The sequence below is a fragment of the Monodelphis domestica genome, chromosome 1, assembly GCF_027887165.1.
Source record: "Monodelphis domestica isolate mMonDom1 chromosome 1, mMonDom1.pri, whole genome shotgun sequence".
Taxonomy (NCBI): domain Eukaryota; kingdom Metazoa; phylum Chordata; class Mammalia; order Didelphimorphia; family Didelphidae; genus Monodelphis; species Monodelphis domestica.
The window spans coordinates 554378982-554405578 of NC_077227.1; the positions used below are offsets into that span (position 1 = coordinate 554378982).

Consider the following 26597-nt stretch of genomic DNA (forward strand, 5'->3'; position numbering starts at 1 on the left):
TTTTGTGTATTTTCTTAAACTCTTACCTTCTTTTTTAGAATCAATTCTAAGATAGAAGAGTAGCTAGGGATAGGCAATTAGAGTTAAGTGACTTTTCTAGAGTTACACAGCAAAGAAATACCTGAAGTGAGATGTGAACCCAGGACCTCCCATCTCTGGTCCTGGCTCTCTATCCACTATCTAGTAACCCCACTTTTATGTATTTCTACACAAAACCATTTGTATTCAATCTCCCTTTTCCCCCCTGCTTCAGATAAGAATAAGATTGATCTCTTTCCCATTTCTCCCACCTTCCCCTATGTGTACTCTTCCTCAAATTAAACTTTCTTTTTTCTGCTCTAATCTATTGGAGAGGAAGAAGAAGAGGAGGCACTTACAGCAATCCCCATTCATGCTTTGTAACCAGAGTATATTTACACTGGATAAAAAAAAAAAGCCAACATAAACCCATTAAGGGCAGGGACAACTTGCCTGCCTCTGACTTATACTGCTACAGAAAAACACATGCATTTCTCTCCCAGATTCTCTTCAGCAGATATCTTAACAATGAAACACATTGAAATAGAGATTTCAATGAGATAAAACTCAGAGCATTTGTCTGAAAAATCTGTGAGTTATCCTTTCCCAAGGCCTTCTGCCCCACTCTGGCTGACCCTCAATTGTCAGGCTGGTTGTAGTTGAAAGGTTAAAGAGCAGTAAGAACTCTGGAGTTTCTCTGAGAATCCCAGGAGGGACCTGTCTCCTGGCTTTGAAAACCTAAAACCCATTCCTTCATCCCACTCTAAGCAGCAGCCCAGCTGTCCCTTAGAGTCACAAGGGGGTTGTTTGAAAATAGGCCAAAATGAGTTACAATTGGGTCATGAGGATTATGGCTGGATAGTTTCATTTGTGTTTTGATAGTACCTCTGCAAGACTGGGGCAGGTCCCTGCACAGGACCAATTGCTAATACAAAAGGAAAAAAAAAGAAAGAAAAGAAAAAAGTATGATAACAGCAGACATTTTTTTTTTCTTTATTACAAAATATAACCAAAAAATTGTCAGTTCTGAAAGTTTATGAGCATTGCCTTACTCTCTAGGGCATAACATAGAGTACCAAGGTAAAAAGAGAGTTGAAAGAACTTAAGAATAGTTAACCATTTCAGAAAGTATTTTCTTTACTAATATATATATACATATATATAAACTCTACTATCTGACCTTCTCATGTAAGCTTTCAGGCCAAGTGACTGGTAAATACAGTATTCTCATCCTCACTATTTTCAAATGTTAAATCTGTATTTTCTTCTCATGTTTGTATTTCTTCCTAAGTTCTGCAAATAAATTAATGCAAAATGGATATTGCTAAAAATCATGGTAATTGGGTAGTATTGGGCTAGAAATATAGTGTTTAATTTTTTCCCTCTCTTTCCTTTTTAAGAGTGGTCTGCACCTTCTGCAATTGGAATAGCTGGACTTGGTGGTGGATTTGAAATTGGGATTGAGGTTTGTGTATACATTCTTTATTTTATTTTTGATTCTTTATTTTATTTTTATTTTTATATCTTCAAAAACTACCAGAAATTTAACTGCACAGTATTAGAAACCTCTTATTATTTTATATTTTTAAAAAATGTATTTATTTCTCTGTGTGACAAGGCAACATTTATAAGTCTAAGAAATTTTAAGGTTTACATCTGTTACATTTAAATATGCAGTTAACTCCCTCCCTCCCTTCCCCCCCCCCATTAGAGAAGACATCATTTAACAAAAAGACATATGTAATATATGTCAATGACACACTTATTTCTATTTATCAATTCTTTCTCTGGAGGTGGACATATAAGTCATTCTTCAAAAAATATTTCTGTTGCTGCATGTAATGTTCTCTTTCTTCTGCTCACTTCACTCTTTATAATTTCATGGTAGTCTTTCCCTGTTTTTACAAAATTAGCTTGTTCATTAACATTTCTTATAGTGTTGTAGTATTCCATCACAATCATATGCCTCAACTTGTTTAGTCATTCTCCAATTGATTGGCATCCCTTCACTTTCCAGTTCTTTGCCACAAAAAGAGTTGCTATAAAAATGTTTTAGAACATGTAGTTTCCTTTCTATTTTCCTTGATCATCTTAGGAAATAAACCTAATGGTGGTATTGCTAGGTCAAAAGGTACTTACAATTTTATAACTGAGCTTAATTCCAGATAGTAATCCAAAATGGTTGAATCAATTCATAATTCCACCAATAGTATATTAGTATCCCCATTTGCCCATATATCATTTTAGCCAATTTAGTAGGTGTGAGGTTATATCTCAGAGTTGTTTTGATTTACATTTCTTTAATCAATGATGGTTTAGAGCATTTTTAACATAGTTACATCTAGGTTTTATTTCTTCATTCAAAACTCTCTGTTCATATCTTTTGACCATTTATCAATTGGAGAATGGCTCATATATATTTGACTTAAGTTGTTTCTCTACACATTTTAGATATGAGATCTCTATCTGAGAAACTTTAAATTTTCTTTCCCTAATGCTGCTTTCCTTTTATTCTTGGCTGTATTAGTTTTATATGTACAACCCTTTTTACTTTAATTTTTTTTTTTGCTCCTGATATCTTCAAAGATTTTCTGAAATGCTTAGGTTGTTAGAGTATCACTTCTATTGTCTTTATTATGCCTTTCTCATTTTTTCCCTCCTTAAGCTTCCTTAAATGAGACACTTGTTTTTGTTGCTGTTTGTTTGTTTTTCTTAGGATATACAAAAAATGGCAAAATTTTCTCTACTTTTTCTCATAGCTTTACAACAGATTCTTCAAGTGGGGAATAGTGGGAAGAGCATTAGATCTGGAATGGGAGAATCTGGCACGAGCTTTATAATATTTGTGTAAGAATGGAACTTATCCTCTAACATTCTGTTTCCTTATTTAATAAATGAGGGGGATAGGAGTTGAACTATATGGTCTCTAAGGTCACCTTGCAATCTAAATTCTAATTTGCTTCTAAATGATCATTAGTAATCTATATTTGTTTTAATTTCTTTGTAGTTTGATGGGTTGAGTACTGTCCTTACAGAGTTTTTCCTTTCTTTGTGAAATCACAGGCAACATAGTCTATCTGTTTCTTTATGGCTGAAATAGGGGAAATAGTATTTGTGCTTCATACTTCAAAAGAATATTATGAAGAAAGTACTTTGTAGTCTGTGAAGTGCTCTAAAAATGTAAACTGTTATATTTTAAAATTTTTTCTGTGGCCTTTTGTGCCTCTGCTTCATGGACAGGAGAATGTGGATGGTTTGCTATAAGACATCACTCCTTTTCACTTGTTGTTTCAATTTGGCAGGGTTTATAACCATGGTAAAAAGTACTATTATCTAGAATAGAATCTCAAAATATCAGTAACAGTCCTTTGTATGTGGAATTTATAATTCCTGATGCATAGGTAGATCCAGATTAATGCCCAGTTTTGATAAATGAAGGTTGACCTCAAAGTGTTTCCATTTCTTAGCTATGCCTCTGATGGGATTATTTGACTGAACATCTGGCTTGGGAATTATTTTCTCTAAAATATGCTTGTTCACCAAGATCAATTACATCAGAATCTATACATAGTTTATCTTATGCATGATATTAATCCGTCGGCTGTTCCCTTTTTGCTATCTAACTGATTGGTCAGCCTAGTTTCCTAATACTTACTGTTTTCAAATAACAAATCAGCATTTTCTTCTCAAGTTTCAGCCATTTTTTTCCTAAGCTATCCATCCATTTATGAGACTTCTGTTACCATCTTTTTTTTATTCCCCTCAGCCTTATTAAAGGAAGCAATTCCTTTAACTCTTCCATCTTTCTTAATTGGACTCCTTTTACTCACTGTTGATGTAGACATCAGAAGCCAAAGAAGCACTCTAAAGACATTGCCTTCTCTTGTCTCAAAATAACTTTAAATAAACTAAAGTCGGTTGAAAATATTGCCCTCTTGTGGTCAGTTTTCTTTTCAGCAGTTAATCCCTTAGTTTTTGTTGTTAGATTTTATATTGTTCCTGTTAGGCTGCTGACCAACCTTTCCGTACCATCATGTAGCAGGACACTATATCATAATTTCACTTCCCTAATGAAAAATTTTCATGGCTCCCTATTTCTTATAGGATTAAGGTCTTCCACAATCTGATTCCAACCTCCCTTTCCAGCCTTATTTCACATTATTCCCCTTTACTTACTATATATTACAGACAAATTAGGCTATTTTCCCCAATTTCAGCATGCTGTCTCGCATTTCCTCCTTTCATTCATAATAAGCCATTCCATTCCCATTCCTGAAATGTTCTTCCCCCTCTAACCCAATCAATGTATGGATAAAAATTTGAGCCTTTTAAAAATTTCTAGTGTTTTGATCCTACAATTAGTCGATCAACAAGCATGTATTAAGTGCCTACTCTGGGCCAGGAAGTGTACTAGTGATTAATTATGTAATACATGTGATCAAATGTAGTTTATCTTTGTCATATTTTTAGCACATTTTAATAGTAACTTCATAAAATTTATCTTTACTTAGATTAGGGATTAACCCTAAAAGAATTTTATTCAACCAGATGACTTAAAGAAAACATTGTCATCATTACAAAGCATTTTATGGGCTTTAGGTAGATCCCAGGCTAAGCACCATGAACACTAAATATTTTATTTTTAAACTTATAGTTCATGAGATTAAGATCTTTTAGGTCAGGTATCATTTTTTATGGTTATGTTTACCTTGGCACCTGGCACCAAGACTTGAATAGAATAGGTGCTCAGTAAATATTTTTTAATTGAGCCAATATACAACTTTGCTAGTTTAGTATTATAATTAATTGATAATACCATTCAAAACTTACTGTTCATTGCAGATGCAAGTCTAATTATAATTTTGTGAAATTAAATGATATGGCAACTTTTCAAACTGTGGGGAAGGGAACGTTTAGTATTTTAACAAGAATGTGATATTTCATGAGCTTTAAATTGCAACCCGGATATGGTAAAAGGGTCCCAAAGGGCTTGAAGGACGGGTTATACTGAAAGAATAATCTTCTAACGAACTTCCTCTCTCCTCCGGAGTCCTGGTGCTACTTTAGGTCATGGAAAGAGAACATTCACAAAAGGAATATTAAAAAGGCCACTCATAGAGAGCTAAGTGTGATGTCTCTCATAGATGAGCACGTTGTACTGGACTGGACTCCTGATCAATCTCATTAGCAGTGTCCTTGAATGATGCTATTTTGGGGGTGGGAGAGAAGAGGAGTGTTGGATACCAAAAATAATGTGTCCTATGCCATTCTTGATTAGCGGACTTTAAAATATATAATTAGAGAAAGTCAAAGCTAGAATGCACTTTAGACATCATCAAACCCAACCCACTTGTTTTCTAGATGAAGAAGCAGGCTCAAAGTTGAAGTTACTTGTCCAGGGTTAGATACAACTATTTCCTAACAGAGCAGAGATAAAAAGTTAGATAAAATAAATACCAGGTCAGTCCTTTTTTTCTCAATAACCTAATATCATCTCTCAAAAGTTGTAAGGATTCCTATCAGCATATGAAACTTGTTATGTTTGATATCCAGGTGATTCCAAATTTATGTTCGATTTTAAAATTTAAACCAGGTTGAAGTTGTGTTGGAGTCTTCTGAGGTTTAGGGTCATTATTTGAAATAGAATCATGCCTCCTTAACTTTAGACAAACCTTCAGAATTAACGCTTTTCTCCAAGGATTCTGGGCATGGCCAGAGTAGGCCTCCTTAGTCTGGTTCAGATGCAAATCTTAGAAAAGAAAATAGAACTAAACTAAACTAAACTAAACCAGTTTCCAGGGCTCCTCACAAATACACTTCTCTCATTCTAGTCTGGTGAATGTGACACTATATACAACTGGAACTGCTTAAAGAATCTGAAATGCTAAAATATAGAGTCAGAACATTCAGAGCATTGGAGATAGATTAAGCAAACGGTTGGGATATGACATGCTGAGTTAAAGGGACACTACAAACACCATTTGGCTGATAGAGTATATATAAGAGGATTTAGTATGTGATTTTACTCAGAAGGTAGATTTGAACAAGATTATAGATTAATTAGTCTTTTTTTTCCTTCAAAACCTAACCTGCCATCTTAAAATCAATAATAAATATTGGTACCAAAGTGGAAGCATGGTAAGGGCTAGGCAATTAGGATTAAATGACTTGCTCAGGGCCACACAACTAGGAAGTGTCTGAGGCCATATTTGAACCCAAGACCTCCCTGTTCTAGGCCTAAAGCCACCTAGCTGCCCCAGTCTTATTTTCCAGGTTAAATAATTTATGTATTATCCTAAAGATGATAGAGAGCCACTGAAGGATTTTGAGCAGATTAATAACAGTCAAATATTTGTTTTAGGAATTTTTTTGTCAAGGTGTATAGAAAGATGAATGGAAGCAGGTAGGCAAATCTGAAGGTTATTTATGATAATCCAGATGAATGGTGATACAAACTCAATTGGGTATACCAGTTTGGGAAGAAGATTACCATGTGTATAAAGCAAAGGGGATGGATGCAAGAGATATTAGAGAGATAGAATTAATGGGATTTAGAAACTGATTTATATATGAAAGAAGATGAGGAAAGAGCAGATAATAACTTTCAAATTAGAGTGCTTGAGAGAATGGTAGTGCCCTCAACATATATAGGAAGTTTGTAGGAGGTGTTTTCTAGGTAGACATTCTTTGAAAGATGGTGTGTTCAGTTTTAGAAATAATTGAATTTCAGTTTCTCATGAAATATTCAGGTAAAGGACATGAGGTGGATGATGATCCTGCCAAAAACGGAAAAAGAGACTTGAAAGGATTATTTAGGGCAGAATGAGAACCAGGAAAGAGTGATTTTTTTTAGAAGCCAAGAGAAGAGAGTATTTCTAAGAAGAGAAAATGATCAATAGTGCCAAAGCTTGTAGAAAGGAAGCAAGGTTTATGAGATCTAAAAACATGTTCTTTTTAAAAGTTAGAAGATTATTGGTAACTACTGAAAGTAGTTTCAGAAAAATGGTGGTGTTGGAAGCCAAATTGAATTTGTTGATAAGAAAGCCAAGTCAATGAATATAGATGACTCTTTATAGGACTTTGGTAATGGAGGGAAGTGATAGAAGTTAATAACTGAATATGATGAGATCAAATTAAGGGTTCTGGTTTTGTATTGTGATTTTTTTAAGGTTGGGCTATCTTTGATATGCTTACTGATGCTTACTGAAGGCTATTCTGATTCTCAATTTGTGTGGCTCTAGGTTAAAGAGAAGAGCATTTTTACAGATAAAAAGGAGAGTCAATAAGTTGGGTGAGAAAGAAGAGAAAAAGAGAGGAGAGGAGAGACAGAATCAATGTAGAAGAGACAGAAAAGAAAATCTGAATGATCAAAAGGGATCAACTTCCAGAGAATACAGGAGGTGGTAAGATTAGGGACATAGAGAAGTTATCCTTAGCAAAAAGGCTACTTTTCTTCTATGAGACTGGAGCAAAGGAGCAAAAGATGTAGATTTTTCACCTGTGGAGTGGGGAAGGTAGAACTAACAAAGATAACCAATATTTTTTCAGGAAAATAGTATATGAAATCCTCTGCTAAAAAAAAGACCGTAGTTAAAGGAGTAGCATTGAGGAGCTTCAGGAAAGTAGAGAAAATTTGCAGTAGCTGTTGTGAGGGATATGACAGAGAATAAAGTAGGAAATAATAATAAAATTGTTGTCATGAAGCATTGAGGACTAAGTTGAGTTACATAAAATAAATTTGGAATGGTTCCACTTGGCATAATTATATGACTTTCTCTAGCAATATTCAACATATTGTGAGGAGTAGGGAAGGCAAATAGTGGAGGTGGCCTAGATTTGGAAATATAAAGATTATCTGTAGGGAGAACAAGAAAACAATATAATTGAAAAGTAGTGAACAATTCCTTCTTAAACTAGTTAACCACAGAGTTAAGACTGTAAAAGCAGGAAAATAAGGCCAGAACAGGAATGATAGCCTGGAAGAACAGAAAGAATGCATTATTGTTCATTTGTTTTGAAAAGGACCAAATGATATCACAGAGGTGATGCCTTGACTTGAGAGTAATTTGGATTTAAGTAAGACAAAGTTATATAAAGTTGTCAGCCTTACTTTCTCTTCCAGAATCATCAAAGTCTAGTGGCAAGATAAAAGTCAGAATGACCAGTGATGGCCAGGATACAACGGATGACCTTGGAATTTAGATATCTGACCAATCTCATAGTGCCTGCTTCAGCTGTCTTGATGGCAATGGTAACAAATTGTTCTCATCCATCCATCCATCCATCCATCCATCCATCCATCACATACTTGGGGTTGGCATCTCCCTAATATGTTGACAGATTTGAGGCCTAACAGTTACCATCAACCTGGTTTAGCCTATCTACCAAGACAGTTTTACCAGCCTGTGGCCATTATACATGCTACAGTTTCTCAGAGCTGGTCTAATTTTAGTACTATCCTAAAGAATTCCTTTTTCTGAGTCTTGTCAGTCGACATCTCAACACCTCTGTATATCTTTATCTTGGTAATGAGTCACCTCCATTCTAATTTGTCTACCTCTTGAGGTGGCTTGGTGTTTAAGGTACTAGAGTGCTAAAATGGATATTTGTTTAAAAAATAAACTTAAAAATCCAAGTAAATCTAAAATAAACACAAATATAAGATATTAAAAATTATAGAAGAAATAGATAACTGGAAAGTTAAAAAACTACAAAAAGATAAATAAAACTATAGCCTTTATGTGAAGCCTAAAAATATATAAACAGTCAGTTAAAAATAAAAAGGCAAAAATCAAATAAAGGTGCAATAAAAACAAAGTCAGATGAAATAAAAATAGCCATCAGAATGTACTGGGTGCAATAGTGCACCTGATATATTATCAAAAATGAGAAAATGAAAGAAATAGAGCAACAGTTTTAAAAATATCAAATGCTCAAAGTAACAGAAAACCAAATTGTGATCCAATCTCAGAAAAGGGAAAAAAAAAACTATCCGAAAGGGAACTACCAAAGGAAAGGAGGGATGCTTCTGCTTCTGGCGGATACACAACTTAATTTTATCATATTTTTAGCAAACATTATATACTGATTCACAAATTATCTTCAAAATATTGAGAAGGAAATTGTCCTACCACATTCCATTGATGGATTAATGTAATCCTGATACCTAAAACACAGAAGATAAAACTGAGAACCAGAGGCCACTGTCATTAATGCATATTGATTCAAAAGTCTCAAATAAAATCTTGTTAAAGACTACAGTAAGGAAATTATTTATCATGACCAAGTTGGGGGTGTACTAGAGATGTATGGGTGGCTCAACATTAGGAAAACAATCAGTATAACTATTAAAAATAAAAATCTACAGAACAAGGCAATCCAATGTATGCAGAAAAATCCTTTAATGAAATACACCACTTGTTTACATTAAAAGACCTTACAAAGTACAGGCACAAAGCAACCTTTTTCAATATTATAAAATTTTACTATCTAAAACTAAAAGTGAACATCATGTTGAATGGAGAAGTAATACATTTTTTCTCCCAGTTAATATATAGGAGTCAAGCAAATATGCATATGCTCTTCATTATTTAATCTAATACTAGCAATAGATTAAAGAGTAAAAAATTAAAAGCATACATTTAAATAAATAGATAAAATTGTCCCCATTTACTGATAATATGACTATGTACCTAGAATATCATAAGGAACCAATATATACTAATTGAAACAATACTTGCAACAAATTTGTAGGCTACAAAATAAACCTTCAAAAATAAACAGCATTTTTATGTAATAACAACAAAATCCAAGAGGCAGCAATGTAAAGGGCAATCCTATTCCAAATAACCACAAAATGCACAAAACATCTCTGATTAGTTGATCTGTTGAAGCAGACAAAGAACTTCTGTGATTTGTTACAAATTTTCCTTGTAAAAATAAAAAAAACAATTGAAGAATATTCAATATTTGTGGCTGGGTCACTTACAGTTTTAAAGCTATCTCAATCAAATTATCAAAGGGCTAATTTATAGCAATGCAATAAAATTCAAATAGAAACGAGGACAACTCAAAAACTTTGCCCATGTACTGACTTATAAAACTACATATTGAATTTCTACATATTTTGTAAAATAGTTTCCAATTACTTTTTAATATGTTTCAGCAGCACTGTTTTCAGCAACCCAAAAGTATATTTCACACTTATGCTTTATAGAACTCAATAAAATAACAAAATTCATTTGGAAGAATAAAAAAACTAAAATATCAAGGGAAATAAAAGGACGTAGAAAGAAAGGTTTACCATTGTTTAGTCATATCAGTCATGTCCAATTCTTTATCATCCTATTTGGGGAATTCTTTTATTTTTAATTTTAAAATTTAAAAATATTTTCCATGTTTACATATTTCATTTTCTTTCCTCCTCTTCCCCCTCCTGGATCCAATAAGCATTTCCCCTGGATTATACAAATGTTATTGCTTATACCTATTTCCACTTTATTCATTTTTGCAATAAAGCAATCTTTTAAAACCAAAACCCCAAATCATATATTCATATAAACAGATAAGTCATATGTTTTTCTTCTGTGTTTCTATTCCCTCAGTTTTTCCTCTGAATGTAGATAGCATTCTTTCTCATAAATCCCTTGGGATTGTCTTGTATTAGCAAAGTCCATTATATTGTATTGTTCCACAATGTTTCACTTTCTGTGTATAATGTTCTCTTGGTTCTGCTCATTTCACTCTACATCAGTTCTTGGGGGGTCTTTCCAGTTCTTATGGAAATCAAGCAGTTTATCATTCCTTTCAGCCCAATAGTATTCCATCACCATCAGATACCACAATTTGTTCAGCCATTCCCCAATCGAGGGACACCCCTTCATTTTCCAATTTTTTGACACAACAAAAAGCACAGCTATAAATATTTCTGTACAAATCTCTTTAAGGTATCTATATTATCTATATTAGGGCATCTATATTATAGTATCTATATTAGGGTATCATATATTATCTCTTTAGGGTAAAAACCTAGTAGTGGTATTGCTGGATCAAAGGGTATGCACGCTTTTAAAACCCTTTGGGAATCATTCCAAATTGCCTTCTGGAATGGTTGGATCAGTTCATAACTCCACCAGCAATGCATTAGTATCCCAATTTTGCCATAACCCTTCCAACATTTATTATTTTCCTTTACTGTCATAATGGCCAATGTGCTAGGTGTGTGGTGGTACCTCAGCATTGTTTTGATTTGCATTTCTCTAATTATGAGAGATTTAGAGCACTGTTTCATGTGTTTATTGATAGTTTTGATTTCTTTATCTGAAAACTGTCTACTCATGTCACTTGACCATTTGTCAATTGGGGAACAGCTTGATTTTTCTTTTTGTATAATTGACTTAGTTCCTTATAAATTTGAGAAATTAGACCTTTGTCAGAAGTTTTTGTTATAATTTCCCCCCAATTTGATGTTTTGCTTCTAATTCTGTTTGTACTGGTTTTGTTTGTACAAAACCTTTTCAATGTAATATAATAAAAATTATTCATTTTACATTTTATAATGTTCTCTCTCTCTTGCTTGATCTTACATTCTTTCCTTTCCCATAGATTTGACTGGTGTTCTATTCTATGTTCACCTAATTTGCTTATAATTTCCCTCTATCTTTAAGTCATTTAATTTTGAATTTATCTTGTTTTAGGGTTTGAGATGTTGATCTAAACCTAATTTCTCCCATACTGTTTTCCAATTTTCCTAGCAGTTTTTTTTTCAAATAGTGGATTATTGCCCCCAAAACTGGTATCTTTGCATTTATTGAACACTATCTTGCTGAGGTCATTTACCCCAAGTCTATTCCACTGATCTTCTCTTCATTCAATCTCTTAGCCAGTACTATATTGTTTTGATTATCAGTGCTTTATAGTACTAAAATCTGGTGCTATTAGACCTCCATCCTTCACATTATTTTAATTATTTCCCTTGATAGTCTTGATCTTTTGTTCTTCCAGATGAACTTTGTAAAAAATTTTTTCTAATTCTATAACAAAGTTTTTTTGGTAGTTTGATAGCTATGGTACTGAATAAATAAATTAGTTTAGGTAGGATTGTCATTTTTATTGTATTAACTTGTCCTTTCCCAATTGTCTAGACCTGGTTTTATTTGTATGAAAAGTATTTTATTGTTGTGTTCATACAATTTCTGAATTTGTCTTAGCAAACATTCCCAAATATTTTATAATACCTATAGTGATTTTAAATGGAGTTTCTTTTTCTAATTCTTGTTGCTGATTTTTTTTCAGAAATATATATTGAAATGCTGATTTATGTGGGTTTATTTTGTATCTCCTTAATGAACCTAGATGCAAAAATCTTAAATAAAATACTAATAAAGAGACAACAACAAGTCATCACAAGGATTATCCACTATGACCAGGTGGGATTTATACCACGAATGCAAGGCTAGCCACATAATTGACTGTATCAGTAGCCAAACTAACAGAAATCACATGATTATTGTGACATGGAAATCACTTTAAAAGACTGATATATATTAATTTAAGGTCGCCAAGGAATTCAGCTATGTAATTCTTAAATGAAAACTCAAGTCAGCAGTCAACCTTTTATGGAGTTTTTAATTACAAACAGGAGGAAGAAAGGTATTAGAGAAAGAGAGAGAGAGAGAGAGAGAGAGAGAGAGAGAGAGAGAGAGAGAGAGAGAGAGAGAGAGAGAGAGAGAGAGAGAGAGAGAGAGAGAGAGAGAGAGAGAGAGAGAGAGAGAAAGAGAGAGAGAGGGAGAGAGAGAAGGGGAGAGAAGGGAATAGGGCTTAAATACCCCCTCTGCTTAGGCTGGGCCAAAGGCCCAAGCCCTTAGATAGCTGAGGCAAAGAAAAGAGATCAGTCCCTATCACTCACATGACCAAAATGGAGAAACATTATCTCAATAGGTGAAGAAAAAAGCCTTTGACAAAATGCAACAACCATTCCTATTTAAAACATTAGAAAATATAGGAATAGATGGGCCTTTACTCAAAATAAGCTTTAAAACTTCACTAATATTTTTGGGATGCCTACTATAAAACTAAAATCCATTTCTTAATAGATAATTGGTCATGACATAAGCAAATGTTTTTTAAAAGAAGAATGGCCAATTTTTGACAGTCACATGAAAGAATGGCCCAATCTGTATAAATGTTATGTGTCTTTTTTCATCACATGACAAACACAGAAATATATATATTACATGACAGTGCATATATAGCCTATATTGTATTACCTGCCATCTTAGAGAGGAAGAAGAGGCAACAGATCACAAAATTTCAGAAAAATTTTATTAAAAATAGTAAAAGAAATGGTTTCTCCATTAAATACATGCTCCAATTACTGACAAAGAGTAACAAATCAAAACAACCCTAGAAATTGGCAGAAACAGGATAGTAATGCAACTATTTTAAAGAAAAAATTGGAACTGTGAAAACAGAGAGATAAAAATTTCTCCATCTTTTGATTCTGGATTCAAAAAAGTTCCCAGAAATACCAAAATATTTATATCAGAATTTTGTTGTGATAGCAAAGAACTTGAAATAAAATAGAGGTTCTCTGGCCAGGGAATGCTTGATTATGATATTTGAATGTAATGGAATATGCAAGATTGTAATATATTAATGTAATGGAATATAGCCATGCTTTAAGAAATGAACATGGAAAATTCTAAATGAACTGATTCAGAGCCAATGAAAAAATATATTATTCCAATAATACAAAAGGAAAAAAATAACCACATACATAAATTAGAATTATAAATTGTAACATTATCAAGAATAAACAGTTTGAAAGAACAGATAGACTACATCCCAATCCATTTCCATAGATCCATATGTGTGACATATTGTATATGTTTTTATAATTTTTAAATGTATTGATCAATTATACTAATTTTCCCTCTTTTTTCTTTTTTTGTCTTAAAAATGTCCATTTTTTTTTGTCTAATGGCTTTCTTAGAAAGGGGAGGGAATAAACTAGGGAAAATTATGGTGATTAAAAATATCAATAAACACTTATAGTCCGTCTTTGTAGAAAATACAAATAATTTGTTCTTTGGAAACATCTCATATTAATGAATAGCATTCTAGAAAAAAAAATCCTCAGATTTAGTTTACCACCTCTATCTATTTTTTTCTATTTATCTGCCTATCTATTTCTATCTATTAAATTTCGTTGATGTTTTGTTTTAAATTATAAACATTTACATATTACTTCCATTTAGTGAGAGATTTTTTTAACAAAATAATACAGTTAAGTAAACCTAATAATGCAGCAGACCTATAGCTATTGTACCTAGAGCAAATAATTTACTTAATTTTTCATTTCCTTAGTTTTCCTCTTACATGTGCCTCTTGCATGTCTTTCATAGTTGTGAGAATAAACTGAGATTGAGAAAGTTAAAAGGGCTACACCAATATAAGATATATATTTTTTCAAATTATAATATCCATCTATTTGTCTTACTGTAAATGAGACATCTTTTCTTCTCTTCCTACCCTATTTTATGGTTTATTCCCATTTCTTTACTTTCTTCCTTTTCCCTTCTTCCTCAAGTTTTCTATTAGGGGAGTATGTTTACCTTTATGTTAATTTTATTCTATTTTCATGAGATTTAAGCTTAAATATATGGGATCTATGGATTAGCATATAAAAATGGTTGAACCATTCACAACAATCATTTAGCAAGTATTTTCCATATAGCACTATGTTAGGCAGTGGGAGAGATATGAGAATTGGATTAGACATAGTCCTCTTATGGTACCTGCATTCTAAAATTAGGATAAAATAGACCACATTATTATTTTACTATATTGTACACTACTATAACATTGTACTGTACTATACTATACTGTACCATACCATACTACACTATGTTGTGCTGCACTATGCTACACTACACTATACTGGACTGGACTGGACTGGACTGGACTAGACTATCCATATTAGATGATAAGAGCACTAAAGATTTGTAAATCAAAGGGCTAGGTGAAGTACAAAGGAGGAGAATGTTGCTGATGAGTAAGGGAGAGAAAAGTAGAAAGAAGATCCAGAGAAAGATTTATGGAATTGGTAGCATTTGATTTGATAATTCTTTCCTTACTCTATTCCTCTAACTTTTAAATTTATTAACTATGCACTAATTCCTTTCCTTTAGCCAAGAGATAAAATTCCTGATGCAGTTTATTATGCATTAGAGATATTTATGTGATAATTTTTAAAATGTTGTACTTTCATATGTATTTTTCAAATAAAATTTTTAATTTTTTATTCCTAGGTGTCCGATTTAGTAATAATATTGAATTATGACAGAGCTGTAGAAGCTTTTGCAAAAGGTGGTAACCTTACACTTGGTGGGAATTTTACTGTGGCTGTTGGGCCTTTGGGAAGGTGAGTATGTTTAAAACATTCTCCTATCTTGATGGTATAAGCCTATTTAATACATTATTGTATGTTTCAGAAAGAAAATGCATTTAAATTAAACTGTGGTTAAAGTTTTTTGGTTAGAAATTTTCATGAGACTTAAAGTAGATTTTCTTTTCCTTAATTACAAAGTGTGATCTTTAGAAATTGAACTGTATAGACTGGAGTGGGGAGGAAAATGAAGAGGTTGTATGATATGGAGTGGATAAATTCAGTGATTTTGAAAACATCCTAAATTCAGTTTGTTTGAGGAAGGCATATAATATTAGTGAAGCTACACAAAAGGCTTCAAAGTTTCAAATCTCATGAGATATAAATTAGACTGCATTTGAAATATGGTTTATTGGAGAAATATTAAAAAGGCAGTTTCAAAATAGACCTCATACATATTTTTCTTGATATTATCTAAAATTATGTCTCAGTTGGTTTAATTGGATTGTGTTCCTACCAGTAAAACCCATTAATCCTTTGTGTCTTTAGTCCTTTTTCTTGTAAGGCTCCTAGACATATTATTCTAAAGAAATAACCTTTAGTTGAATTGTCACAAAATAAGATACATAAAACAAACAGAAATTATCTCAGACTACAAAATTAAATTATTCTGACAAAAATGTAGTGATATTCAAATTCTAATGATAATGGGCCAAAGCTGTAGTCAGATCTATCCTACAAAATCTGCTTTTTTAGGAATTTAGAAGGAAATGTTGCAATCCGAAGCTCAGCTGCTGTCTACACATATTGCAAGTCACGGGGTTTGTTTGCTGGAGTATCGTTAGAAGGAAGTTGCTTAATTGAGAGGAAAGAAACAAATCGAAAGTAAGTTCAAGTCAAACTATTTTGAATTAATTTGAAAAACAAATATTGTGAAACTGATGGAAAGAATACAAGAAGTCTAGCAAGCACAGGCAAATATTTTTCTACTGTTTATCTGTAGTATACCATTGTGGATGAAACAAAATACCTCTCATTTTTAGGGATCATAGCAATGAATTTTGAATCAGAGGAGATGAGTAAAAATCTTGTCCTATTTACTCTGACCACAATCAGTCAATCATTTATGAAGACCCTACTCTATCCTAGACTCTGATATGTGCTGGGGATACAAAGACAGTACCAAATATCCCTGCCTTCAGAAGCTTACACAGTAACTGGTAAGACTCCACATAAATATATAGGCATACACACTGGTACATGCAAACGCACATAACACAGTTTCAGGGTAACATTGGAGAGGGAGGCATGAACAGTTTGGGGAACCAGAAAAGGCTATCATTTTGTGGCAGGGCTAGTGTGATAAAGGATGGAAAGGTTTGCAATTCCATCCTTTATCACAATTCCATCCTTTATCACAGTAGAGAATAGGTAAGGTTTGGTAACGGACATTGCACATCCTTTACCAATGCATTGACGCACAGTCATATTTACTAACACTTTCCTTATGGTCTCTCAGTGACCCACATCAGTGCATAATATACTCCTGAAGCTACCAGTCCCGCCCCAGGAGCCTAAGCCTGTAGTTCCCCTCTCCTGGCACCCACCTCCTCTGTCACCTCCAAACACCTGAGACATAGAGCAGATTATAAAGGATGGGCTACTCCCTCAAATGGCACAACAGTACCTGTAGTCAGATGGTTTTCTATGCCATCCCATTTACCTCTCTTCAGCAAAGGAATTTGCCCTGAGCTTTACAATTCCTAGTCTTGACTCAGACCTTCAAATTTCAGTTTCCTCATCTATAAAATGATGGAATCAGAATAGATGGTCTCTAATGCCCTTTTAGGCTCTTAAATTCTATGGTCTTGATGAAAAATGTTCCTTCTCCAAGGAATTTACAGGGAGATTTATGTAGGTGAGATAGGGCTAATACATGGAATAATAATTAGAACAGACAAACTAGAGCATGGTAATTTAAAAGAAGAGTTACAAAATGTTAACAGAAGAAGGAGAAAAGGGGACAGCTGGATGGCTCAATGGAATGAGACCCAGGTCAAGAAATGGGAGGTCCTAGGTTCAAATGTGACCTCAGACATTTCCTAGCTGTGTGACCCTGGGCAAGTCACTTAAGCCCCATTGCCTAGCCCTTACCCCTCTACTGTTCTAGAATCAATATTGATTCTAAGACAGAAGGTAAGGGTTTAAAAACAAGGTAGAAAAGTTTGCTTTTAGTGGATAATATCTTAATAAGAGTTTCCTATATAAGGAAAAATTCCCTTCTGCCAGTACCCTGTATCATCACCTTAAATATATTTTTATTTTTATATATTTTCCCTTCTCATACATATATATACACCATCATATATATGTGTCTGTCTGTGTCTGTCTGTCTCTATATATGTGTGTGTGTGTGTATGTGTGTGTATATATATATATATATATATATATATATATGTTTGTATGTATAGCTTGGTGGCACATCAAATAGAGGGCCAAGGAAGACCTGAGTTCAAATCCACCCTCAGACACTTATTAACTATGTGACCCTAGACAAGTCATTTAACCTCTATTAGCCTCATCTATTTCCTCATCTATAAAATGGGAATAATAATAACATACCTTGCAGAGTTGTCGGAGGTGAAATGAAATAATAATTGTAAAGCTCATAACAGTATGTGGCACATAGTAAGCACTATATGAACTTTGAGGTATATTATTATGTATACCTACAGACACATAAAATATATAGCCACATAACATAAATATATATATGTTTAGAGACAACTTGGTGTAGGGGATAGAAAGCTGGCCTTAGAGCTAGTAAAGTTCAAGTTCAACCCTCTCTCTTGATATTAACTAGTTTGTGACTCAGGAAAAGTCGCTTTAGCATTTCTCTAAGACTATAATTTGCAAAGTGTTTCTGACTTGTATTGTTAGATTGTATTCTCATTGAGGGGATCCTTATACCAATGAAATCATAGATCTAGTCTCTCTGTCTCTGTCTGTCTGTCTGTCTGTCTCTCTCTCTCTCTCTCTCACACACACACACACACACAGAGAACAAAGATAAATTAGGAATGAGGGGCGGAGGAAATTACCAATTTTTCCCTAAAAATAAATATGTTGTCCTCAAACTAAAGAAAGATAATATTAATTCATCATGGTGCAATAGATAGAGAACTGTCCTCAGAATCAGGAAGACCTGGTTGCAAATCTCACTTCTGATACCAGCTGTCTCTATGACTGGGCAAATCGTTTAATCTGTGAGTGCTTTAGGCTACTCTCTTAAGAGTGTAAGTTACAGATATTTTTTTGTAGAGCTTCTGTAGAAAGAGTTTCCTCCTCTGGAAATTCCCTATATCTATGAAATCAAAGACCTAGGCTATACTATGTTCAGTCATTTCAGTCATGCCTGATTCTTCATTACCCCCTTTGAAGTTTTCTTGGCAGAGACTCTGGAGTGTTTTCCAATTTCCTTCTCCTGCTCATTTTGTAGGTGAGGAAATTCAGGCAACCTGGGTTAAGTGACTTGCCCCAGGTCACAGAGGTAGTAAGTATCTGAGGTCAAATTTGAACTCAGAAAGATGAACCTTCCTGACTCCAGGTCTGTTATTCTGTCTCCTGCATCACCATCCTTAAACCAATGAATTTAAAAATAATTTTATGTAAAATATCAGCTAATAAAATATAGTAATATAATAAAACTTATTATCATATGTTGGAACTATTTTTACTGGGAGTAGACTGTTGGTTTTGCTCTAGACAATTACTTATGCTTTGTCATAGTAGGTCCTCAGATTTTAAAAAATATAATTATATTTATAGAAATAGGAAAAATCTTTGATAGAATACATTATATAGTTATAGTCTTTTAAAGCACTAAAAATAGTAATAGAAGGACCTCCTTAACATGAACCAAAGGTCCATGTTTTATATAACGGAGAAATACTGGACATTTTCTGATTGAGAAAAAGGGTAAAGGAAATCTATCCTCACTATTATCTAACATAGCTCTAAAAATATAAAACTATACCAATAAGGCAAGAAGAGAGACAAAGAAGAACAAAATGCCTTTACCTTAATTCAGTGGATAATCTTGAAAATTTTTGATTACTTAAAATGTCATGGTCTTACATAAAAGAATTTAATTCTTCCCATCAATTTATTTTCTTTATATTCTGAGAAAATGTTTTTTTTATACCAAACTTGTAATATATAAGGGAAGTGTTCAACTTCTCAATTAAATCAGCAAATATTCATTGAGCACCTTTTATTTCTCAGACATAATTGAAGGTTGTTGGGATACAAATTTGTATGAAAGAGTCCTTTAACCTTAATTGATTTAAAATTTCTTATGAATATAAGACATAAATAGGAAGGACTTATTTGTTTATTTTATGTATTATTTTATTTTATGCATTTTATTTGTTTAAAATATGTAAAAGTAGAAAATGGAAAAATATCTGATGAAATCATTTGGTTTCTAAAAATTAATAAATTTTCAATTCAGACATTTTCCTAAAAGAAATTGTGGATCCCAGTGCAAAAGAAAGATGTTTTAACCATTGCTATAATCCTAAGAGTTTCCAGGAAATTTTATATTCCCTGATCTTCTTTGTTAGGTTTTACTGTCAGGATGTTCGTGCCAGTGACATTTTATTTGGAGACATGCCACAGCCGGCTCAAGCAGAAGATCTGTATGAAATTCTTGACTCCTTTACTGAAAAATATGAAAAAGAAGAGCAAAGAATTAATGAACGAAAAACAGCAAGGGAACAGAGGAAGGCTTGTATAAAATTTGCTTTTTCCTACTGCTTTAATTCACCTCAGTTGAAAGTTTCTATTTGCTGGAGATTTTCCATCTCTTGGCATAGGATTCTTAACAGCCAAATAAATTTCCCTTAGTTATTCAATTTACATAAATTCATTGTTAAAATGTCATACAATCATGGCATTTCCTCTAAAAAAATAAAAGATATAAGGATAAGCATAGAATGTGCTTTCCTTTAACAAGACAAAATTGGGAAACATCTCAATCTTTGCATTATTTAAAAATTTTCATATTAAAAAAAGAAAGATCTATAAGCAGACATTAATCTAGTTTGCCTGAAATTTTAAATTTCCATGGAAGAATTATGCTGGGTAAAAAGCTTGCTTTTAGAATTAGAATTAGGAAAGCATAGCTTTCTCCTGCCTCTAAACCTCCAGAGCCATTAGCTAACTAGGGACAGTGCTTTAGATTACTTGTCATCTTCCGGGCAGTCTGCATAAGTTTAATGAAAAGGTTTAATATGCTTACATGACAAATTTAAATTTTGTAATAGTGAACTTTTCCCCCCTCTCAGCCTAAAGACTCACCTCTCAGACCATCTTCCAGGCCAAAACAACCACCTGCACCTCTCCAGCCAAACTCAGACACAGAAGGTAAATTAGTTTGTTTTTAACTCAAAGATAATTTTATTAAAGAAAACTTCCAAGAAATCAAGATACTATAATTAGTTCTGAGGATTGTGCTAGAGAATTTCTGAAGAAAAAAAAGTAGTGTGAATATAAGCTAACCTCTTTTGTACATTTGTTTTCTCTACAGGTAGCAGAAACTCAGGCAAGCTTTATCCCAAACTTCCCAGTTATCAGGACTCTGTTGGTAAATGAACAATTTCCCATTTAAAATGATGACAATGTAGCTAGTCAAGGAGTTGGGTAGCACAGTAGATGGGGTTGGACTTGGAGTCAGGAGGACCAGAATTTAAACCAGGTCTCCATCACTTACTAGTTGTGTTGCCCTTGGCAAATCATTTAAGCTCTGTTTACCTCGGTTTCCTCATTTGTAAGATAAGGATAATAATAGGACTGTCCTTCCAGGGTTGTTGTGAGGATTAAATTGTGTAATTATTGTAAAGCATTTAGCACAGTTTCTGGCACATAGTAAGCAATTTATAAATGTTAGCTATCATTGTTATTATTACCAGTTACATATAAGAGTGAATTCAAGGCACTTTCTGCATATTTTCTATAGCTTGAAATATATTTAGCTTGTTTTGCACAATACTTGTAAAACATAAATGCTTGTGTTATTCTGCTAACTTTTAATTATTTGGAGAATTGTTTGGAAACTTAAAGATAGAGAGGATATAAGCATGGGTGTGTATGCATGTGTATGCATATACGCTATTGTATAAGCAGCACCTGAGCCATAATACTAGAGAACAGTGAGATTAGGTTTTATTTATTCCGAAGGAGCTCAGGGGATATTTGCAGGATCAAAAAGCATCTCCTGAATAGTCATCTTTAAAACTTGGTTTCTAGAGACTTCCAAACCAGAAAGCAATGGGACAGATATGCTCACAAAACATTTTGATTCCAAATTAAAATATGTTCTGGCAAACAGAGGGAATTAAATAAACTTGTTCCAGCTACATCGAGAGCCATTGCATCCAATCTGTCCATCAACAAGCATTTCTTAATCCCTTGCTATGTTCCAGGCACTCTGTTAAGTCCTGCCCTGCACAAGGGTGGCCATTATTATCCTGCTTATACTCTGCACTGGTTCAAACCCAGCTTGAGTACTCTATTCAGTTGCAGCCACCATATTTTAGAAGAGACATTTGAGAGGTCGAGGAAGTCAGAGATAATAACCAGATCTGTGAATAACCAAGGAATAATGACATGTGAGAATGAGATAAAGGAACTGCAGAGATAGCACTTAGAGAATAGAAGATTTAGGGAATCATATTTGTTTTTAAGCATTTAAAGGGCTGTCAACATGGCAGAGGGATTAATACTTGTTTTGTTGGGTCCCAAAGGCCAGGATTATGATCAACTGTTGAAAATGGAAAAGAGGCATATTTCAACTTGGTTATCTTAGGAAGAAAAATTTACTAATAATTATAGGTATAATATCCAGATGTAGAGGAGGTTACCTTTCATTCTTTCTCTCCTGGTCAGTTTTGCAAAGGCTAAATTGACAAGTTTTTAGACATTCTGTAGTGGAAATTCTCTTTCAGATACGGGCTGATCTAGATCAGATGTATCAAACACCATGTGGCCCACAATGCAACACTACCCAATGTGCTCTGAACTAGTTTAAAATATTATGAAAAATGTATAAAATAAATTAAAATGCAATAAAACATATATAATGTTAATAGTTTTCTAAGTCAATATTTGGCCCATAGTGACTTCCATTTGAGTTTGAAACCACTACTCTAAATGGCTACTGAACTCTTGCAACTCTGAAACTCTGTGATTCTGTAAAATATTTGCTATAAATTATTTGGTATTTTAAGTTTTGGTTTTTTTAAAGCACCATTGATACTTATTCCATTCTGGAAGTACAAACATGCACACACACAAATACTATTTTGTATCTTTTACATTCAGAAGCAAAGTCCACATTGGGTCCTATTACATAAAGTTGTTTTGTTGTGATTCCTCCATAGCAAGTCAATTCACCCAACCTGTCCTGACTTTAGGAATTTTACTGAGAAAATAATGTATTTTGTTTTGTATTCAGTACAATTATAAATGTACATTCATTTTCTTTCTCTTATCTACTTCTGGTGCATTTATTGTTTCTAGTCTTCTGTGGTCTAAAAATTTGGATATTAAAGGCAGTTAGAATTATATGTTAATTTAGTAAAATTCTGAATAATAAACTAAGTAATTTCTAAAGAGTAATGTTTAGTATTCAATCAACCAGGACTGGCTATTTCAAAGTCTTTTTTGTTTGTTTGTTTGCATCATATTTCATATTAATGACCTATAGGTAGCTCTAGATGAGGAGTTTTTAACCTCTTTTATATCATGAACTCATTTGACAGTCTGGTAAGGCCTATGAACTTTTCAGAATAATATGTCTAAGTACATAAAATACATAGGATTCAAATCTTGGCCCTGACACCGTACTTATGTGATCTTGGGCAAGTCTCCAGGTAGGTCTTACTTTGCTTATTTGTAAAATGAGGAAGTTGAACTAGATTGCCTTAAGTGGGTATCATACTATATGTTTATTTCTAAGTGTTATATTGTGACAATTTTGATTTCAATTAGCATATTTGTGTGGAAAGGTTTCTGCCTAGAGGTTTATTTATTTATTTTTAAAAGTTTAAAGCACAGTGAGTCAGAATATTTAGCGAGGCTAGAAATACTCCACTGTTCTCACTATATTGATTGATGAAGTTTTTGAATATTTCATTTAACATATGACTCCATAGACAAGATATGTGAACATTTACACATGGGCTAAATTAAACAGAATCAAAAAAGAAAATTCCCTTCTAAGAGTCAATAAAAGTGAAACATACCTTGGGACCCAGGCTCACTTATCTACACTGCTGAGAAGCCTTGCTAGTCAGAATATGCTGATTGGAATCTGACTGTGTCTCATTAGGACTAGCCCTAACTTGAGCAAAGAAAAATAAGCTGTATTTTAATTAACCTTGGATATAATGATAAGATTGGCAAATTGTCCAAAAGATCACTCAAATCTATTATAAGTAAAGAAGGAATAAATGAAATGCGACATATTGCTCAGGAGATGGCTAGATTAAAGAAACCAGTGACATCCCCAGAACTTTATCTTCATATATATTCAGTCTGATATCTTAGTAACTTAATGAAACATTAAAAGTAGTAGTTAGTTGGCTGCCACATACTAGACATTGCTCCTGGGCTAATGATATATCTTGATGAGAGAATAGATTTCCTCAGGGATAGGGATATATTTTTTTTGTTTATTTTTAAAAGATTCTTCTTTGAATGATACATTTCTCTTTGGAAATATATCTACCCTTGGCAATAGAGACTAATTCTGAGTGGTTTTTTTTAAGTGAAAAATAGACAAAAAGGCAAATACTGTTTGCAGGAAATCGATAGCTATTGAGAGAGTTGGATTTTTGAGGCATAGGGAAATTTTAAGAAAGATTGATATAGATTCTGAATGCACAGTATCTCTGTTAATGCAAGATAACAATGTCATCTTATAATACTTGGAAGATGGCTATATCTATAACTTAAAGTCATTTATCCTATCTACTTGCTTCCTATCACTCATATAATATTTTTTTCTTAAATGTCAAGACTGTACTTAACAAATGAATAGGCAACTATCTATTTGAATATTAATCTTATCAGAAAGCAGGACATTTTAAACAAAGGGATTTGTCAGTTCTAATTCAGCTCTTTTGAGATTCCCATCATCCTTCCTTTCTCCAAGTTAATATAGACTTCATTCCTTGAGTCATTCCTCAAAGGGTTTCTTACACTTTCCATCACCCTTTCCAAATATTCAAAATAGTGCCTCACATGCCTAGTTGAAAATAAACATAGTACCTGCTACAACTATAGATAAGGGACAAATTTATGACCAAACATTGAATGAATACATTACAAAATATAAAACAGATAATTTTATACTAAATTATTTTTTTTGCACAAACAAAACCAATGCAACCAAAATTAGAAGGTAAACAGCAAACTGGGGAAAAATTATAGCAAATATCTCTAACAAAAGCCTCATACAGAGAATTGACTCAAATTTGTAAGAATACAAGTCAATCCCCAGATGATAAATGGTCAAAGGATATGAACAGTCAGTTTTCAGATAAGGAATTTAAAACTATCTTTAATTATATGGGGAAAATGCTCCAAAACACTATTAATTTGAGAAATGAAAATTAAAACAACTTGATGTACCACCTCACACCTATTAGACTGTCTAGTATGACAAAAAATGAAAACAATAAATGTTGGAGGGGATATGGAAAATTGAGCCTCTAATACACTGTTGGTGGAACTGTGAACTGATAAAATCATTCTGGAGAGCTATTTGAAACCATAACTGAAGGGCCACAAAACTGTGCATATTCTTTGACCCATCTCTACCACTACTAGTTCTATATCCCAAAGAGATAAAAGATAGGAGAAAAGGACCAATTTGTAAAAATAAATGAATGAATGAATGAATGAATGAATGAATATTTATAGCAGCTCTTTTGGGGGTGGCAAAGAGTTGTAAATTGAAGGGATGTCCATCAGTTGGGGAGTGACTGAGCAAATTGTGGTATATATGATCCTAATGGAATACTATTGTTCCATAAAAAATGATAATAATGTGATAAAAGAATCCTGGAAAGACTTGTATGAAGTGATGCAGTGACATGAGCAGAACCAGGAGAACACTATACAATGTAACAGCAATAATGTAGGATGATCAACTGTTAACTATTATTAGTTATGAAAGGATTTAGGACAACTTCAAGGAAATCATGATAAAAAAAGGCTCTCAATCATCATGTCAGGAACTGGTGAAGTCTAAATGCAGATTGAAGCATACTGTTTTTTCACTCCATTTCCTTCATGAGCTTTTTTCTAATATGTTATATGTTTTTAAACATAATACATATTCATAAATTCAAAACAGAAAATCCTAAACTATAATTACAAAATGGTTATTTTATCTATCCCAGCCTTTTCCTCCCTTCACAAAAAATCAAAAATATCAACTATTTTTTCTCCTCATTTTAGGCAGTTCGAGTCATCCAGTAGAAGTGACAGCACTGTATTCTTTTGAAGGGCAGCAACCAGGAGATTTGAAATTCCAAGCTGGAGACCGGATCACAGTTATTTCCAAAACAAATTCACATTTTGATTGGTGGGAGGGAAGACTTCGTGGTCAAACTGGCATTTTTCCAGCCAATTATGTTTCAGTGGATTAAGTTTCATTCATTTCTCTTTTCTTTAGCAAAATAAATAAAAACCTGTCACTATCCTCATAGGAAGGCTAACCATCTGAATTATTTTTTAAATTGGGAAAACTGCAAATATGGGCTTTTGAATTTTAAGTCAAATATATGGAATGATTCAAAATTAACATTAAAGATTTATCTTCCCAAATATTTATACTGATATTAAAAAAACTTTTTATTAATATCTTCTCTTTCTTTTAATATCATAGTTATTGCAAATATCCCTCTGCTTCTCAGAGAGACATTTCATAAAACAAAAACTATAGGAAAGAAAAAAATCAACACAACTGATTATTTTAATGCAATAAGACTTTCTGAAAATATGTGTAATACTTGTGGGCTTCCCATCTCCAAACAGTTTGGCTTTGGGTTGTCTTCTTTTATTTCTTCAATCTAGTCCTGCTTGATCCTTTTAATTTTTTATACATTTACATTTGATATTT

The 26597-nt window shown here is 33.1% G+C and overlaps 1 protein-coding gene across 4 annotated transcripts in view; it reads left to right on the forward strand.

The window, feature by feature from the left end:
- Nucleotides 1-26181, forward strand: part of SH3YL1 (SH3 and SYLF domain containing 1) — a 47665-nt gene extending 21484 nt beyond the window's left edge. For 3 of the 4 annotated variants that reach the window (XM_007476209.3, XM_007476210.2, XM_007476208.3), the window contains exons 4-10: nucleotides 1419-1483; nucleotides 15330-15442; nucleotides 16163-16291; nucleotides 20032-20194; nucleotides 20755-20833; nucleotides 20997-21053; nucleotides 25934-26181. In XM_007476209.3, coding sequence (XP_007476271.1) covers nucleotides 1419-1483; nucleotides 15330-15442; nucleotides 16163-16291; nucleotides 20032-20194; nucleotides 20755-20833; nucleotides 20997-21053; nucleotides 25934-26124 — 797 coding nt within the window. In that variant the 3' untranslated portion in view covers nucleotides 26125-26181. Of the gene's footprint in view, nucleotides 1-1418; nucleotides 1484-8140; nucleotides 8270-15329; nucleotides 15443-16162; nucleotides 16292-20031; nucleotides 20195-20754; nucleotides 20834-20996; nucleotides 21054-25933 lie in introns of those variants that run through there. The other variant, XM_007476211.2, reaches the window with a different exon arrangement.
- The last annotated feature ends 416 nt before the right edge of the window (nucleotides 26182-26597 follow it).